We start from the raw sequence: 19,581 nt of genomic DNA, 5'->3' as shown, positions 1-19,581 counted from the left end.
GTGCTCTAAATATCAAAGACAAATAACGTTTTCTTGAAAATAGATCTCAATTTTTATTCCAATTGATGTTAAATATTATCTTCCATCATACAATTTCTTTGGTTTCTTCTTAGCAGCATCAAATTAAGATTTATTTCTCGCTTTTCTATTAAAGGTCAGTTTCAAAACTTGACAATTGCTCATCAGAATCAGAAAAACCTCGAGATATTGTTCATGTTTAATGCGAGTAATTAACCAAAAGCAATCCATCCTTGATGCAAAGGTACTTTTTCTTCGAATTGCAGTAAATGCAAAACAAAATCGAGTATGAGTAAATGTACATCCGAAAGTTTTTCCATTTGCTGGAGAACAAACACAAGAAGCCTACTCAAACTGGCTCTGACCTACTGCAGAATCAATTTTTGTGATGTACACATTTGGCGGCGGACAAAACAAAAGAGAACACTAAAATCGATTTCATAAATAAAGGAAACTGCCAAATGGTTATCTACTTCATCAATGATATACCAATATACATTGACCCAATTCACATTTTCTTTTTGCTGCCTTTCTTCTTTAGTTTCAAGCTCTTCATGGACAACACACCAGAAGCGCTCTTACCTTCATACCTTTTGGTCATCTTTACAACACTTGACATACCCTTTCTCGCTGCAGCACGCTGCTGTGGTCGGCGACTCATCATTTTTCTATCAAGTGGCCAGTATGCGTATGGTTCGAGCTTGTCTTTCCTCTTCACATCTCCCCTGGCTTTCTTGCTAGCATATTCCTTCCCCGTGTAAGCCCACCCGGAGTCTGATGTTTTCCTTCGCTTCTGGGCTTTAGTCCCAGACTTCCCAGACAAGTGACTATAAGGCTTGCTCCTAGCATCGTACTCAGGTTCGGCAGGCTTTTCCTTCCTCTGTTTCCCTTCCTCGCGGATAATTAAACGTCCATGGGGATCTAGCTCCATCTCATCATCTTCGGACCTTGATTTTCTTGAGATGCTCAGATGATCTCAGAGCAGACCATGTTTTCCTGCGATCAAGCAGATCAAGCGGTTCATCATCTGATTCGTCAGACAAGTGCTCAGACAAATTCTTTTTTGGCCTGATGTTGGACCTACAGAAACAACCAACAATTGGGAACACTCCATTTTTAAGTTCCAATACAAACCAAAGTACATTTTGCAGTATTGAAGTTATCTCTTACAAAATGTTTGATCTATGCCAATTTACTCATTACATATTAAAAATAATAACAAAATCAGCAAAAGAATCCAGCCAGTAATAAGAATGGGCAAGTCAGAAGATACATCTTACCTCACTGAAGTTGCTTCGGATCTGCCCCTTCCAGAGATTGTCTTGGCATTTAGATAGTCCACATCACTCCCACCACTTTCTTCATCAAAATCTGAAAAGATTTTTGTATGATTCTACATACTTTGCCTGAAAATAAGCTTACATATATTTGTCAGTGCATAAAAGAATCGTGCATAATAACAAAAATCACAGCTTCAATGCCATATTAATGCACAAACATGTTTTAAAATGGCATTTGGTGCACCATACTGGATGTAGCTTTTCTAGCTAGTCACTAAAGTAACATTCACTTTGCTTTCATATATGCAACAATCATATACACTTGCAAAACAATACTACATCAAATGTGAAATTGGGTAGAAATTCAAGAGTCACAAACATAGATTTCTGGTGCTGAAACTATTTTCTCTGTCCCTAATAATGCAACCAAATACTTTGACCGTTACCCGGACTTGGTTGCTTTGGAGAAATGTGATTTAGTTTCCTCAGATTTAGCACCCCATTTTCTCTCTTTCCGTTCCTGGATCTGTTAGGAAATTGATTGAAAATCTCAGAAAAACTCTTCCAAAGGAAGGAAAAAAATACACTATAATGCTTGTCCAAATTACCTTGCGTATGTTGGTAAGAAGTTTCATATGTTCTTCGGGTATGACATCTTTAACAGCACCCTGTCCACACTTTGTGACAAGCATTCCCAAGAGAAGTTTAACCTGCAAAGAATTTGAATGTGTTAGCACTTGGCAGTTTACAGCATGAACAAGCACCATTATCCACAAAACAACAGTCATCCATTCATGAAGAAGATTTGCATGTCTGAACTTCTCGGAGGCGACACGCTAAACCAGCTTTTACCATTGAGGAGGCAAGAGACAGAGAGATTCTTGAGGTTATTGCTTAAGAGAGGGATGGCTGGTGAGGCTGTTGATGTTGGAGGAGAACTCTTGAAGCTTTCGAATAACGTTATCTCGAGGATGATCATGAGCAAGACCCATATGGAAAATGATGGTGAGGCTGAGGAGGTACGGAAGCTGGTGCAGGACACGGCAGAACTTACCGGGAAGTTTAATGCTTCGGATTTCATTTGGTTCCTCAAGAACTGGGACTTGCAAGGTATCAGAAAAAGGGTTGAGGAGATTCGGAACAGGTTTGATTCCTTGATGGAGAGAGTGATCAAGGAACATCAAGAGGAAAGGATGAAGAGGAAGAAGGAAGGAGAAGATGGTGAAATCAAAGACCTACTTGATATATTATTGGACATACATGAAGATGATAACTCTGAGATACATTTGACTAAAGAGAACATCAAGGCCTTCATCTTGGTAAGTTTCAGATTCGTATATATATATATATATATATATATATCTAGAAGCATTAATTTTTAAACTTAACAATTTCATTTTCATCAATATTGCAGGACATATTTATAGCAGGAACAGACACTTCAGCATTAACTATAGAATGGGGTCTAGCTGAGTTGATAAATCATCCTCAAGTGATGGAGAGGGCAAGACAAGAGATTAAAACTGTGGTTGGAAATAATAGGATAGCAGAAGAATCAGACATTGTCAACCTTCCTTATCTTCAAGCAATACTCAAAGAAACACTGAGAATTCACCCAACAGGTCCAATGAAAGTTAGAGAGTTTGTTATAGCCTTTAGTCTCATTGACCACAACGGAAATAGAAGGCCATCTGCATGTCCACACACATAAGATCTCAAGCAATAACGTCAATTTGGGAAAAATATTCAGAATCAGTCTCCAAAAATTACTACAGCTGTAAATATGATCCAAAAGCAATAACATGAAATCAGTGATCCAAGTAAATATTAGAATCATCGATCAACAAGGGGATTATTCAAATCAACTACAAAGTTCTGTGCCATCATCTTGGTATTGGATATGGACAGAGGATTTGGGTTGAAATTCAGACGAGGGTTGAAATTCGGAAGGATTTGGTTTTGAAACTAAGAGAAACTAAGGCACTTCGGAAAAAAAATTAAGAAAAACAGAGAATTGAAAAAGAGAGTGAAAGCATACTTTCTCTTCTTCCTCCAAACTACAAACCTTCTTCTTTCCACCAGTGGTGCGCCTCTTGTGCAAAGAATTTCTAGAAATACCTGAAACACAACAAACAAACAAACGCATTAGATACGGTATTGCAATTGAATTCTGTGAAAGCATCAAAAAATTTGGCAGGTGCCGTGGAAGCTCCACTGGGAAAGGGCTTCTTCTTCTTCTTCCTCTTTTCCAAAAGATAATTTGTTTCTTCTTCAAGATCAAGTTGGTACAACTTCTTTGAATCAATTATTATAAAATGAACAATTTTAAGAGAATTATTACAATGATTTTACCGACAATGATTTACAGCAACATTTAGATCAGAAACAAAGTAAATTAATTGGTTAGCAATTCAACATCATCTCAAAATACAAGGAGAAGGAAAATCTGGAAAAGATGGAATAGGGGAAGCGACGATGCAGGGACTCACCAACTGACTACGGTCTACGGCGACTCGGCGACGGCGAGGTCGCGAAAGCAGAAGACGACGAGCGACGACGACCCGACGAGTTGCTTCTGTCGCCGGCGACGAGGATCCCAGGGAAGGCCGCGACACGTGGAGACGTCGGCGAGTGTGACTGAGACGAGATTCGAATGAGACTGAAAGAGACTGTAGTGGGCTAGTGTGAGAAAGAAGAGAGAGTTTTAGTCTGACAATTGAGAGAGAAACATTCTTTGAGAGAGATGTAAAAAAACTCAGAAAAGATAAGAACACTAGAACAGTTCTTCTGAATTTTTTTTTGTTCTTTAGATGTGCTCTTTTTTTTTGTATAAATGATCATCAGAAATTTATGGAAGAGTATAAATATTATTGATTGTACATGAATAATCAATCAATGTTGTTTTATTTTTAAATTATTTAAATTTATAAATATAAGTTAGTTTAATTTTAAAATTTAATTAATTTAAAAAAATATATTTTGTCTAATATAAAAAAAGAATATTTAGATTTTTTTATAAAATTAAATAAAAAATATTTTTTAATTTTTATTTAATTAAAAAAATATTATAATAAAAATAGTGATATAATATATATCTTTTAAAAAAAAATAAATGCTGATGTGAAAAATAAATTCTATATGATTAATTATTATTTGTCTATATTTTAAATATCTCTATACGTATTTATTATCGTACTAAAGCAAACACCTTTTAGTATAGGGATGAATAAGTAAACTTTATTTATTTGCAATTTAGTGGTCCAGATCTTATAATTGTCACTTTTGCAAGACTACAATTATTTATCACCTCGGCCGAGAAAAGAGGGAAGAAGACCTTCAACTTGAAACTGCGTGAGCAAAATCTAACATATATAATATACATATATATAAAGAAGGGTAATTTGAGGCCATAATAAGCATGAAGATAACAACTGGGGATGCGCATGAATATTTGTGGCAAAAGGGACAAGGAAATGCTGATTACAATGGTATGAAACAATGAAAAGCCAGAAAAGGTTAATATTGCCGCAATAGTGGAGAGATTAATCGAGAGTGGATCCTCTCCGGTGGAAAAAAAATTGAATAGTGTCCAGTGTTTGATTTCACCATTTATTGTTCTCTCTTATTAATTTCTAGTTCCACTTATAGAATTAAAGGTGAGAGATCACACTTTATTCTGTCCAGTAAAAAAAATGGAGGAAATCTATTTCCAGATTAATCATATATTGCTATCAGCATGGGATTGCAACAACATTAATACTTTTGTTCAGCAAAAGAGATACAAGTACAAAACCAAACATGTTTAAGAGACCACATACCATTCCTAGCTTATTCCGATCTAAATTAAATTATGATTAGTAAAAACTTTACTATAAACTAATTTTGAACAACTTTTTAAAAATTAGGATTTAAAAAAATAGAATTAGAATATTAAAAATGCGTCATATAAGTTTAACGCAAATTTTTTGCATAGTAATTTCTGCAACGTGAACGCCATCTCCTTACATTACATTGATGGAGGACAAGTGTTTGAAGAAATTAAATGGTAATAACAATTGTTGTGGTGGAAGCTTAATAATAATCCATGGAAGTCACATGGAAGCAAGTGGCACACTCTCTTCCTTTTTATAAGATGTAATTCTTTAATTTTGTAGGTATTTTTTTGCTCATTTTGCTCTTTCTTGTTGTCACAATTTCAGGGGCACTAGTCACATGGTCAGGAGCATTAGTCACGTGTTCACTTTTTTTAACAGTATTATTTTTATTCTCATTATCATAATCTTCCAATTGTACCCGTATTTGACCCATTTGCACATTATTACCCTCCCCATAAAAATCGACTTTGTCTGCAAAGTTGAAGGTTAAAAAGGCATTCCTGATATATGAAGCATCTTCCCAATTAGCTTCTGAACTATGGGTATTTTGCCATTGGATCAAGAGTTGAGGAATAGATTCCTAACCCTTTATTATAGTGTGTTTTGCCAATACCTCTAGAGGATGCAAAATTGGACCAGCTTCAAAAGTTTCTTGAGGAAATGGCAGATATCGACAGTTTAAATCATCATGAAACTTCTTGAGGACCAAAACATGAAAAACAGGATGAATCCGCGAATGCTCAAGTAATTCCAGCTTATAGGCAACGTGTCCCACCTTTTCAAGCACTGTAAAGAGACCAAAATATCGGAGGCCTAATTTCTGGTTCTTCCTCAATCCAGTTGAGTGTTATCGATATGGTTGCAACTTAACCAACACTTCCTCCCTGGGCTCGAAATTAACATTTCGACGTCTTTTATCTGCCTGAGACTTCATGTAAGCCTGTGATTTCTGCAACGAAGTCTTAAGTCTATCCAAAAGTGAGTCTCTTTCAGACAATAATTGCTGCAACTGTGGAGGATCAATAGGTGAGCGTTCATACCGAGCAACTCACGGTGGTTCACGACCATACAATGCCTTAAAAGGTGACATGCCAATGCTCCTATGATGATTGGTGTTATACCAAAATTCAGCCCATGGCAAGTGTTTGCTCCAGGTTTTAGGATGATCAAAAGAGAAACAGCCAAAGATACATTTCCACACATCTATTCACCACTTCACTTTGGCCATCTGTGGCAGGATGATAAGTTGAACTCATGGCCAGAACAGTACCTTACAACTTGAATAGCTGTTGCCAAAAGGCACTAATGAATACTTTGTCTCGATCTGAAACAATGGACTTAGGCATACCATGTAATTTAACAATATTAGCAACAAAGCAATCAGCCACACTTTTACTAGAGAAATCAGCCTTTAACGTCATAAAATGAGCATATTTTGTCAAACGATCAACTACAACTAATATCACAGTAAAGCCATTGGAAGGTGGAAGGGCTGTAATAAAATCCATTGAAATATCCTCCCAAACCTGTTGTGGTATCGGCAGGGGTTGCAATAGCCCACCCGGAAGAGTATTTTCGCTCTTTGCTTGTTGACAAATCACGCAATGTCGCACAAAGTCCTTAATATCTTTATGCATGTGGAGCCAATAAAAGTGAGAAGTGATGCGACTTGTTGTCTTAGCAATTCCAGAGTGACCACCTGTTGGTGAGTTATGAAACTCATGTAAAATTCGAGGAGCCAAAGGAGTAAGAATATATAATCGTTCTCTCCAAAACAGCAGTCCATTTCTTACAACAATTGGATCTTGTTTGTGTGGCTGTGTCGCATATTTCTGCATCAACTCGGTGGTCGTTGCATCCTCATAAAGTGCTTTGCGGAGATCATTTAGCCAAGTATGAACCGGTTCTGACCATGCCATGTTGAATGACCGAGAAAGAGAATCAGCAGCGACATTTTCACACCCTGGTTTATTCTGAATTGTGAAGTCATACCCCAAAAATTTTGGAAGCCATGCTTGCTGCTCCGGGGTTTGGAGTGTTTGCTCCATTAACTCTTTTAGACTACGTTGATCAGTTTTGATAGTGAAACGGTGGCCCAGTAGGTAATGTCGAAACTTAGATAATGCCTCTGTAATTGCATGCAACTCCCTAATATATGCAGATTGTTTCTGCATTCGAGAGGACAATTTTTTTGAAAAATAGGTAATGGGATGACCATCTTGAGTTAAAACAGCACCAATAGCAGTGCCTGATGCATCCGTTTCCAAACAAAAGGGCTTTTGAAAATCTGGCAAGGCTAGTACAGGAGCAGTGGTAAGAGCATGTTGCAACTGTTTAAATGCAGACTCAGCAACCTGTGACCAAAGAAATTTGTCCTTCTTTGTTAATTCGGTAAGTGGAGCTACAATTGTAGCATACGACTTGATAAACCGGCGGTAATATCCAGTAAGCCCAAGAAAACCCCTCAATTGTTTCAAGTTCATCGGAATTGGCCAAGAAAGAACGACTTCTACCTTGGAACTATCCATAGCAACACCAACTGCATTAATTGTGTGACCTAAGTAATCAACTTGCCTTTCACCAAAGGAACATTTGGAATACTTAGCAAATAATTTTTCCTTAAGAAGAATTTGCAATACAGTCTCCAAATGAGATAAATGTGCAGACCAAGTAGGACTGTAAACCAATATATCATCAAAGAAAACCAAGACAAATTTCCTCAACACATCCTGGAAAACAGTGTTCATCAAGCTTTGGAAGGTCGCAGGGGAATTGGTTAAGCCAAAGGGCATGACTAACCACTCATAATGGCCATGATGAGTTCTAAAAGCAGTTTTATAAGTGTCAGCCGGGTTGAGCAAGATTTGATGATAACCAGCCCGAAGATCCAACTTTGAAAAATAAGATGCACCATGCAATTCATCAATTAATTCATCAACAGTAGGAATGGGAAAAGAGTCCTTAATAGTAATAGAATTTAGTGCTTTATAATCAGTACAAAAACGCCACGAACCATCTTTCTTTCTAACTAGGAGTACAGGAGAGAAGAAAAGGGGCTCTTACTTGGCCGAATGATTCCTTCTTGTAGCATATCTTTAACCATTGTTTCAATCTGCTCCTTTTGGCTATGTGGATATCTATAAGGCCTCACTTTTACCGGGTTTGCCCCTTCCAACAAGGGAATACTATGGTCATGGCTTCAATTAGGAGGTAAGCCCACCGATGTTTGAAAATTTTGCCAATAAAATTTGAGAAGCACTACTAGTTCTGGAGGTAAGTTCTCTGGCAATTGGTGGAATTCCTCATTTTGCACCATCATATCAATATTTTGCAAGGTATAAAATTCTACAATCGATCCCGTATGAGACATTCTTTTGAATTGGTGAAACTGAACCTCAGAAGGTAGCTGCTGTGGATCCCCTTGCAATGTAATCAATTCACCTTCATGGTAAAATTTGAGGGTCTTGGTGCGATAATTATGAATATGGTCATCAAGAGTTCCTAACCAAGTTGTCCCCAATATTAGGTCTGCACCTGCTGCTGGTAACAAGAAAGCTGAAAATGTCAATGTATGGCACTGAGCATTGAGAATCACTTTGTTGACTAAACCCTCTACATGAAGACAAACACCATCACCCACCATGATTTGCATCTCAGCTGGCTCGATTGGCAATTCAAGAAACTTAGCAATTCTAGGTTGAATAAATGTATCATCACTACCTCCATCTATAAGAACTTGTACTGGAACACCTTTCACAAATCCCTGAAAACGGATTGTACCACATCCATCGCCTCCTTTAAAGGCATGTAAGGATAAATGGTGAATCATTGGTTGTTCATCCACAGCAGGTTGTCCATCTAGAACAAAGTCAGTTAAAGGATTTCCCTCTTTATCTTCCTCTACTTGCAAAATCATAAAATGTTTGTTAGGACAACGATGATTTAAAGTGAAGTGTTCATCACAATTAAAACAAAGACCCTTCTCCTTCTTTTGTTGAATTTCCGCTGGAGTTAAGCGTCTGAATGGTTGTTGTCTAGGTGCATTAGTGGGGCTTTTAACTGTTGGAGCTGGTAACAAAGGGGGCATATTTTGTCTAAACGGTGTTGTTGAGCTTTGGTTTGGTTTAGATGATGAAGAATCTCTATTATAGACACCAGAATGTTGCTGAGTTGATTTTGCAAGCACATATTTCTCCTCAAATAGACGAGCAAGAGACACTGCACGTTGTAAAGTCATAGGGTGAAATGCAAAGACATCCCGTTTAATCTCTTGTTGAAGACCACTGATGAAACAATCAAGGATAGCATCTGGAGCCAGACCAAAAATACGATTGACAAGAGAAGTGAATTTACTTTTGTTGTTTGAGATAGCTTGAATAATGTAGCTCGAGGGCAATCAAAAGGGGATGGACCAAATTCAGATTCCAAGACACGAGCCAAAGAAGGCCACGAATGGAATGGGTTGGCGCACTGCATCATTTGGTACCAAGAAACGGCATCGCCATCCATATGAATCGCAGCAATTGTAATGCGATCCTCATCAGGCGTGTTGTAATAATAAAAAAATTGCTCTGCACGAAAAATCCATCCCAAAACATCGCGACCATCAAAACGTGGAAAATCCAACTTCACATTACACACCTGAAATGGGGTGCGAGGTTGCGGGACTGCACCGTGCACAGAGGTAGGAGAATGCTCAAGTTGAACTTGTAGATTAGAGAGTAAGGTTTCTATGTGTTCAATGCACTCTGACCTTGCTAAGAGCACTTCCATTCTATTTTCAAGATCAGTCAAGCGAGCTGCTGAATTATTAGACATAGCGATAAGCAATGAAAGCACCAATGATGGAGGACAAGTGTTTGAAGAAATTAAATGGTAATAACAATTGTTGTGGTGGAAGCTTAATAATAATCCACAGAAGTCACATGGAAGCAAGTGGCACACTCTCTCCCCTTCTATAAGATGTAATCCTTTAGTTTTGTAGGTATTTTTTTGCTCCTTTTGCTCTTTTTTGTTGTCACAATTTCAGGGGCACTAGTCACATGTTCAGGGGCATTAGTCACGTGTTCACTTTCTTTAACAGCATTATTTTCATTCTCATTATCATAATCTTTCAATTGTATCCGTATTTAACCCATTTGCACATCATACATTTTCTGAAGCTCCAACAACTATCATTGCAACGTGCCAATCTCCACGCACATATTCTATGATGAGATCGGATTGTCGACGTCATGTTTCAGTTATAAGTTTAAGAGTATATACCCATTTTGGTCCTTAAAAAATTTCAGACTGGACACTTTAGTCCCCAACTAAAATTAATTGCTCGATTGGTCCCTAACAATTAACTCCGTCACTCACTTAGGTCCTTTACTCCGTTAATTCTAACGGAAGACAAAATAGTCCCTGACAACTCTAACAGGGGACAAAATGATCCCTGATCACTTCTGTTTGGAAACGACACTGTTCTCTCCCAATTTCCATCATATCTTGCATAACACTAACAGTCTAACACTGTAACTTCAAACTACACAATGCACACTCTATAAATTTAATGTTCACAAGAAAAAAAAATCCTCAATTTGCTCTCAACCAATTCATACTCAGGAAACTAATGCTTGTGTCTCCCAACTAATTGTCGTCTTCGATGGATCCCATAAATCTAGACAGCAAGTCTGATTTGTTAAGACTCGTCGTCGTCGTTGCCATCTCCCTCCTCCTCTGCCCTAACATCTCCATGACCACATTGTCCACCACTACGATCGGTTTCTTCAGCTTCTTCTCCGAACCAATGTTCAATAATCGCTTCAGTTTCCATATGAGCGGCAACGGCAACATTGCTCGTTGTAATAGCTTGGATGCGAGGTCGAAACTGTCTCCCAACTTGGACTCCGGAAAAGAAGGAATGAAGCACTCAATGTCTATTTCAAATGAGAATTTGCATATGATGTCGAAGGAGAATCTTCTCATGATATCCTAATGTCCAACAATCTATATTGCTTGCTGGAGAGTGGAGAAAGGTGTGCCCTTGGAGCAGTTGTGGAACTTGGTCTTGAGGATGTCGTGGACGTTGTCGGGGTTGGAGGTGATGTTATCAAAGACGTGGAAGTAGATGCTTTTGGTGGGTGAAATGCAGAGGAGGTGGATGTATCAGTCACAAAGATTTAGAAAGTGTGTAGTCCATGACATGTTGAGGTAGGTGCGACACGTGTGACAATTACACCATGACTTAATCTTGGAGCTAAAGAGGAGGAAGGAAAATATGAAAAAGAAGACTATGAAGGTGAAGAAGGAGAGTATGAATGTTAGGGTTATGCGAGATATGATAAAAATTAAGGAAGAACAGTGTCGTTTTTGAATAAAGGGGTCAGGGATCATTTTGTCCCTTGTTAGAGTTGTCGGGGATCATTTTGTCCCATATTAGAGTTTTCAGGGACCATTTTGTCTTCCGTTAGAGTTGACGGAGCCAAGGACCTAAATGACTGACGGAATTAATTGTTAAGGACAATCGAGTAATTAATTTTAGTTGGGGACTAAAATGTCTGATTTAAAATTTTTTGAGGACCAAAATGGGTATATAAATTCTAATTTTAAAAATTAAAAATTTTATTTTTTAATAATTTTAAAAAAGTTTAAATTAGTTGATATTTTAATTGGTTATCTTAATATATCAAACTTAAAGTTAAGCTCATCTCTTTTTATGTGATACACAATATTAGATATGCCAATTTTATACATGAAATTTTAATTTATCCTTATTATTAATATGCCAAACTTGACATGGGGTATTGAAGAGATAATGATCGTATCATCTTTTATTTATTTATATATTACAAAACTAAATAGTATAAAATAAAATCGGATATATTTTTATGTTAACAGAAATAAAAAATGAAAAGACAATTCCACAATATTTGCATACACACATCACACACACACACAAATATATATACTAATCATATATGCATATACTTAAACAAGAAACTATTACCAATAAATCTGCAACCCTATATATCCAACTTGGAAGAACAAGCTCAATACTGGCTAGCTAGTTATTATATATGCATGTAGGATCTATTTTTGTGCTCGCAATCTGTTACTAACATTTGAGTCATAAAACAACAGCAAGCATTTTTGGAATAAAACCAATGACATCTTAATAATAGACTTCGTGTATGCATTTTTAATTCAAACTGGATGCAAGCACATTGTCAAGCACTGACTATTTATGCTTATGATAAGGAAATTGGACAAGTCTGTAGCACAATACAAATAAGCTCTTACCATTTGAGATTTCTTGACAAGTAGAAAGTACATTGTCAAGCATCGTGAAATAGTAGCTACTGTCTCAACCATCAATCTTAATTCAAGCAAGACCAAGTTCTGTGAAAGAATATACAAAGGCTCAGCTAAAAGCTCCAAAATGCATGCAAGACCTGACATAACAAGTCAAATTGATTAAATTTGAAAGATTACATTGTGTGATAGCTTGAAGAGTTATTCCAGGCTGCTTGATTACATGTGGATTGAACAAAAATAAGATTATGGAATTCTTTTTCTCATCATGAATAATCAATGTCTCCAGTAAAGTTAGGCTTTATCTTTAGGGCTTTCTAACTACGTTTTTTTTAGCAAAGCCTTAAATAGTCACACAAAGACAAAAGAAAAAATGAGTATAAATTGCATAAAGCTCAAGTAGATTACCATTGATCAAGACAGCTTGCCCAAGTGAACTAGAATAACTTAGGCCTTGCAACCATAGAACAAAAGAGCATGCCACTATTGTAATAAATATTCCAAGCGGGAAACTCATCCACACTACTTTCATTAGCTTCACAACATCTTTTGTATTGCAATCACTATAAAATGAAAAAATGTATAAGATAAAAGGATTTGATCAGGAGCGTTCGGAAATTAAATTAAGAACTACATTTTTGGAATACTATGTTCTATACAATCAAAGAGATAGATATAACCTAGGGTTAATTGAATCAATTTGACTTTTCCATAGTTCTTTCACCTTATGCAAAACCAACTTTGATCACAAACACTTCCTTTGACTAACAATATAGTTCATACATAGCATCATAAAAATCAGCTCTAAACTAACATTGCATTTGCAGGTCTAAACCTAAGACTCATCCTTAAACCCACTTAGTTGAAAAACATAGATCAGATCAACCTAATCAAAGAGAACTAAAAGAACTGGCAAATCTCTCACCATAGGGATGGAACCTGTACTATCCCTAACTGAAGCAAGGAACCCAAATTAACTCAATAGAGAAAAAAGTTTCTAGCAAAATTTCCTACATAACAGAAATAGCAATGCATGATGGATCACCTTTGCATTTCCATGCGCACGCATGCTTGCCGGAAGCCTTCCCGACTAAGAAATAAAACACATGTGACAAACAGATGAAACTGCACTGCATATAGCTGCATCAAAGAAACACAGAAACAAAACAACTGATCATCCAAAACATAAGTACAAGAAGCAGATAAGCAATGTAAATCATTTGCTAAAGCTATCTAATCTGAATAAATGATAGAGAACACTGCCGATGGCAAATTTTATCAAGCACATGTCTACATCACAACAGAAAGAGAATCCGCTTCTAAGTTTAAAGATGAACACAATCAAACATACATATACTCAGTTGCACAGAGAAGATGTAAACAGCAATAGAAATTGATTTACCGCATAGTCCTCTTGTGTAAGATGCCTTACAAGTTACAATCCATGTATTGAATATAAATGGAATTCCTCTTGACAAGAATTGAGTAGCTGGAATCATGATATCCACATTCAACACGTCGAGAAAAGAAGATCAGCAAGCCTTCTTATGTAAGGTAGCACCAGAAAAAGAAAGAACGAATGCAATACTATTTTAACGAAAATCTGAAACAGTTAAACTAAAATCTGATGTATGTTTTCCAGTTAAACTAAAATCACATTGCTAAATTGTCATTACTGAAAAAAGAAACAATAATTTAAATCGAAACCTAAGAGGTATTTGAAGGTGCGTGACAAATTGGTAGAGTCCTTGTCCTTCGACATAATCGAACTCGAAACTGCAAAAACAGTGAAAAAAAAAAAGAAAAGAAAAGGATAATGTGAGCTTCTCCAATCGATTAGGCTGAAAGAGGTGTGTGGTAGCTGGTTGTTGCCTTGAAGAGAGAGAGAGAGTACGCAAAGGAAGGAGACGAGAGAAATTCAAAGTGCGGCTAAGTTATGAGCAGAGATGGAGGAAGATCCGAAGAGGGAGAAGGAAGGAGAGGCAAAAACACAGCAGTAACAACTACAACAAATTGAAAAACTGGAAACAAACTAACACAGCGGATTGAGGACTGAAAAATTAAAAAACATATTACCTGAGGAAAGTCCTGAACTGAGAAGCCGAGGAGAGGCTTAGCAGAGGACTGGGAGGCGACGTCGGCGATTACAAGGCTTCTGGGAGAGAGGAGACGACGGTGACTGAGGCGGCAGGGAACAGCGACGAAGAGGAGAGCACGGCTGGGAGAAGAAGAAGATTTCAGAGTCAAGAAATTGTTCGTTAATTTTTTTTTTCTTTTTAATCCAAAACGACGTTGTATTGGCGCTGGTTTAAAAAACCTAATGAATTTAAATGCTCTAAATTTTGAATTTTATTTTAGAAGATCGATTCAATTAGGTATTCTTTAAAAATGGGACAATGTTCAACCTTTTATTACAATTAGTGGCTCAATTGCGATACCTGTTCAGCGCTTTTCTATTGAGTTAAAAAAATATTTTTATATTTTTATTTCTAAAATTATAAGTTTAATATTAATAATTAAAAAATAAATTATAAAAAAATAAAATATTTTGAGTTATTTAATATATATAAAAAGTATAAAATAAATAAATTTAAATTAAAAAAATAATTTTGTTGTTATTATATGTAACAAAGTCAAGATAAAAATTTATTACCATTATTTACAAATTAGTTATTTATATATTAAATTTATTTATTTTTTTAATCCTATTTAATTTAAAATAAATTTAAAAAGTTATATTCATATTCAAAACATTTTTTTTATACATAATTCTAATAAATAAAAAATTATTTCTTTAATCTTATATTGAAGATTTTTAATTATCTTTAATTTTATTATTATTTTAAAATTATTAATTTTATTTTGATTATATCATCTCATCATATTATACACTATTATTTTCTCTTATTATTTTTTTACATGTATAATTATTATTGTCTCGTCGTCACTATTATATTGTCTTATTTTATTCTCCTTTTTTGTTTTCTTCTTTTATTAACCCCGACCGCAATCAATTACCACCATATCATATTACTATTATCGTAGCTCTCATTTTTGTTTATCACTTTGATCCATACATATCCATTGTGTTAACTTTTGAGTTGTTAAAGATTTATTAAAAGAATTATTTTTTTGTTTGATTTAGATATCTAGATGTATAAATATTATAAAAATACTTATTTTTCATACTTACTTGTTAAGTCATATTTTATCATTTAAACAAAAATTAAGATATCAAGCATTCAAAAATTTTGTATAGAATAATTAAATAAAAATAAAAAATTTATTAGTTATTTAATTTCTTTAATATATAGAATAATTGAATTTAAATTAATTTAGATATAATACTAAAATCATTATGTTGTTACTATGTGTAACAATGAAGATAAAATTTATAAATATTTGTAAATTTATTTATTTCTCAATTATATTTAAGGGCAATTTACGAAAATAAAACATTTGAGTTTTAAAATTATTAAAATACAATTTTGCAATTTAGATACGAAAATACAACTTTTTACAAAATTATTGAAATCGTGGAAGGAGTCCCACATATTCAAAATATACATAAATCGCTGAAGGGTTCCACGATTTACGTTGATCATGTATTTAAGAAGAAACTGTGGTAGAGATTTCACAGTTTCTATGAAGATACAAAATATACATAAACCGTTGAAACCTTTTCACAATTTATACATGTACCGAATTCCACTACATATACCAATTTAGAGTAAGTTTACAATCTGTTCGGTAGGTCGATTACCGGACGGTTCGGGTCAGGATTCGAAGTGATGGAAGGGGCTCGTCTGGTCACGGTCTTCCGGTCCAAGAGGTGCGAGGTCCCGGGTACTTCGTGTGGAAAGGAAGGGGGGTGCCACCTGCAAAGACATTCCGACGCCTTTGTCAGAATATGTGCAGGCGGAAAGAGGGTGATGTAGGAATGTGACGTACCTCGGGGGAAGAGCCAGTCTTCCCCTTATATACATGTCAGTAGTGGGCCCCTCTGGAGGGCAGGCCCATATTCTCAAGAACGCTGTCCCACAGCTGCAGGTGAGCCGTACGGGACGCGTGTCCGGGTCGATTGAAAGGTGCGTAACCGGGCCGGGTGGAGCTCGGGTCGGGTTGACCCGTGGGAGTCCTGGGCCGGGCCGTAACAGTGCCCCCGACGTGCCAGTGATGGTCGTGGGGGCGATCGGTGGCGCGTGATGTCCTTGTTCGTGCGTTGTCGTCGAGTCGGTTGACCGTGGGAGAGGCGCGTCTCTTGTGCGCGTGTCTCTTGGTCTGCTGAGGCGTTCGTTCGTCGCTTCGTTCTTCGCGCTGAGCATTAAATGCTCATAATGGTTTGAAAAAATCCCGTGCGTAAAGACCGTTTTGCCCCTGCCTTCTTTCGCGCTTCTCGTGGTGGTTTTTAAACAGTTTCCTTTTTCTTTTTCTCCCACTCTTGCTATTTTCATCCTCTTTTCTCCCTGACATCCGAATTTTCTTGCTCGAGCCATCTCGTGCTTCTCTTTCACACTCCAGTTCCTACAACCATTTTAGGTAATTTCTTGATTTTTATTCTCTTGTGTTTATACTATGCCTTGTGTAGTTGCTGTTTATGTTTACTTTTGCCTGATGGCTTTCCAACGCTGGGGTAGATGAATTATGGGAGGGGTACCATTCCGGGGTAGGTTTTTAGGTGACTTGTGTGATAGGCTTAGGCTTTAACCGTATTTGGTCATGATAAAGTTGAAAGGGTGTAGTTTCTGGGTTTCTATGGACTCCCGACCTCATAGACTAACGGAGTGGTACTCCGCTGTAGGTATGCCTCGCATCGTCTCCCGGTCTTCTGGATCTGGCGCGGCCTATGACCCGTACGCCTGGGTGACTGACGATATAAAGGAATCGCCCAACCAAATGGATTTAGAGGAGTTGACCGAGTTCCGGCGAGCCGGCCACTTGTGTGGGGGGACGGACGAGGAGGCCAACTATGAGACCGTTGTTCCTGCCCCCAACGAGCGTATTTATGAGCTCAACTTCCATTCTCCTCGTGTCCCCGATTGGATTTGGTTTTACAAGTCCATGTTCACACAAGTTGGCGTCCGGATACCGTTCTCTGATTTTCAAATGGCGCTCCTAAACCGGATATCAGTCTCCCCTCTCAGCTCCATCCGAACAGTTGGGCCTCGATCCGCTATTTCGAGATGGTTTGCGAGTACCTAGAGCTGCCGGTGTCAGTGGACGTCTTCCTTTTTTACTTCAACCTTACCAACCCTTCCAAGCAGGGGAAGGCGAGGAAAGGATTTCTCTCTTTTCGTTCTGGCCACGGTAGGAGAATATTTGGCCTCTTTGAGGACTCCTACCATGGTTTCAAAGACAAGTATTTCAAAGTTCGTCCCGTCAAGGGTCGTCACCCCTTTTGGTTGTCGTTAGAGGGGGAGCGCCTTATCCCGACTTACTGGAGTTTTGGGGCGGGGTTGAATCCCTTCATCAAGGTGACGTACAAGAGGTTGTCGCCTGTAGATAAGCAAATAGCTGACGTACTTTTTGCCATGTTTGAAAAGAACCCCGTGAACCCTCATCTTCTTATGGGTGAACGGGAGGCTGGCAGGAGCTATATCTGTGAGTTGTCTTATTTGCTTGCCTTTGCGTTTATTGTTGTTTTCTTTATTCGATTTAACGACTAATGCGTCTGTTGTTTGCTGTAGTGGAAATGTCTGCCACTGTGGTCGGGCTTGAAAATTTGATGAAGACCTTTTTCGAAGATAGTGACGACGAGAAAGCTGAGAAAGATGCCGGGGAGGCGGAGGATCAGGCCGGGAAGTCGGAGGGTCCAGCCGTGGAGGTTGGGGATCAGGGCGAGGCTTCTTCACGGGAGGCCGTTGCGGCGGGGAAAAGGCCTATCGTGGATCAGGGTTCCCCTATTCCCGAGGAGGCAACTGGTGGGCACTCAACCGCTTCCCATCAAGAAGACGATGACGTGGAGCTTATCCATACTCCCAAAAGGCGGAGGTCGTCAGCCAGCCCGGAGGGGGCCCTTAGTATCATGGAGAGGAATTTTGATGCTACAAGGTTTATTGACTCCCAATTGATCCCTGGGACGGAGGAACATTTCCTTGGCACTGAACTGGCTGGGCAGGCTAGATGGATGTATCGGACTTTGCTCCGGGGGGCCGTGATAGCTCGAAAGGCCGAGTTCGAGTTGTCGGGGATGCAGACCCTCCGGAGGAAGCTCGAGTCCTCTGTCAAAGCCAATAATGATTTCAAAGTCCAAGTTGAGCAGCTCCAGGGCCAGTTGTCTGAGACGGCGGAGAAGCTCAAAGTTTCGGAGGAGAAGGCGATGTCCGCTGCCGAGAAGTTGAAAGTTTCGGACGAGTCGATGGCCCGCCTAACCGAGCGGGAGATGACCTTGGAGGGCCAGCTGAACTCTGCTCAGGGTCGGGTGGCGGCCTTGGAAAAAGAGCGTGATGAAGCCGTCTCGTTGCCCGAGGTCGCTAAGTCGGAAGTCGAAGGGCTCAAAAAGAAGCTGAAGGCTCAAGTGAAGATTGTGGCTCCCGACTTCGATACCTCTGCTATCGGGGTCTTCAAAATGATTCAAGATGGCAAGATTGTAGATATGCCGAGGAAGTGATACCTTGTAACTTTGTGTATTTGTCGTTTGTTTGTTTTGAACAATTTGCTTGTCCGTTCCATGTTTTGACACTTTATAAGTTATGCTTATTTGGTTGCTTTATAATTTACGCTCGTTTCGTTGTCTGGTCGTGTTGCCGTCGTTGTCTTTTTGCCTTGTTCGTTGGATTATTTTTGTTACCGCGTTTCCGGGGCGGGCTTATTGCTTGTGCCCGTCTTGCCGTTTTTACGTTGGTAACGGTTCGGACCGGTTTGGTCGTGTTGTTGCCAAGTTAATTATGGCTGTGATCCGTCTGGCTCCCGGGGTGATCAGTCCCGGGATGCCGTTTTAGAGATCAATCGTGTGAAGCACATATTGGGGAGCAATAGGTAGGTAAAAAATTTAACAAGTGAAAATTAATCGTCAGCTGGTCAAGTATTTGATAAAGCGAATAGAGAAGGTAAATTAACATGTGGACAGGGCAAGTATCAACTATCTGGTTAGGCTCCCTGGTTAGCGAGCC

The 19,581-nt window shown here is 38.2% G+C and overlaps 2 protein-coding genes and 1 pseudogene across 2 annotated transcripts; all 3 read right to left on the bottom strand.

The window, feature by feature from the left end:
* LOC114924875 (autophagy-related protein 3-like) overlaps window positions 1-19,581 on the bottom strand; it is a 75,048-nt pseudogene that overhangs the window by 10,113 nt on the left and 45,354 nt on the right.
* On the bottom strand, window positions 252-1,347 carry LOC112728111 (uncharacterized). Its single transcript, XM_025778112.3, is given in 3 exon segments — window positions 252-982; window positions 984-1,098; window positions 1,304-1,347. Coding segments are annotated over 3 exon segments (615 nt in total). The 3' UTR covers window positions 252-526.
* LOC112728109 (uncharacterized) lies at window positions 252-14,746 on the bottom strand. The gene is made up of 10 exons (XM_029290821.2): window positions 14,546-14,746; window positions 13,515-13,609; window positions 12,878-13,032; window positions 12,458-12,609; window positions 3,337-3,416; window positions 2,869-2,989; window positions 1,907-2,008; window positions 1,745-1,824; window positions 1,299-1,424; window positions 252-1,098 (listed from the first exon to the last, which is right to left on the bottom strand). The coding sequence occupies exons 2-9, from the start codon at window positions 13,526-13,528 to the stop codon at window positions 1,412-1,414; spliced, it is 717 nt and encodes a 238-aa protein (XP_029146654.1). The 5' UTR covers window positions 13,529-13,609; window positions 14,546-14,746; the 3' UTR covers window positions 252-1,098; window positions 1,299-1,411.

Source organism: Arachis hypogaea, chromosome 12, assembly GCF_003086295.3.
Source record: "Arachis hypogaea cultivar Tifrunner chromosome 12, arahy.Tifrunner.gnm2.J5K5, whole genome shotgun sequence".
Classification (NCBI taxonomy): domain Eukaryota; kingdom Viridiplantae; phylum Streptophyta; class Magnoliopsida; order Fabales; family Fabaceae; genus Arachis; species Arachis hypogaea.
This window is presented reverse-complemented; position numbering and strand designations above follow the sequence as displayed.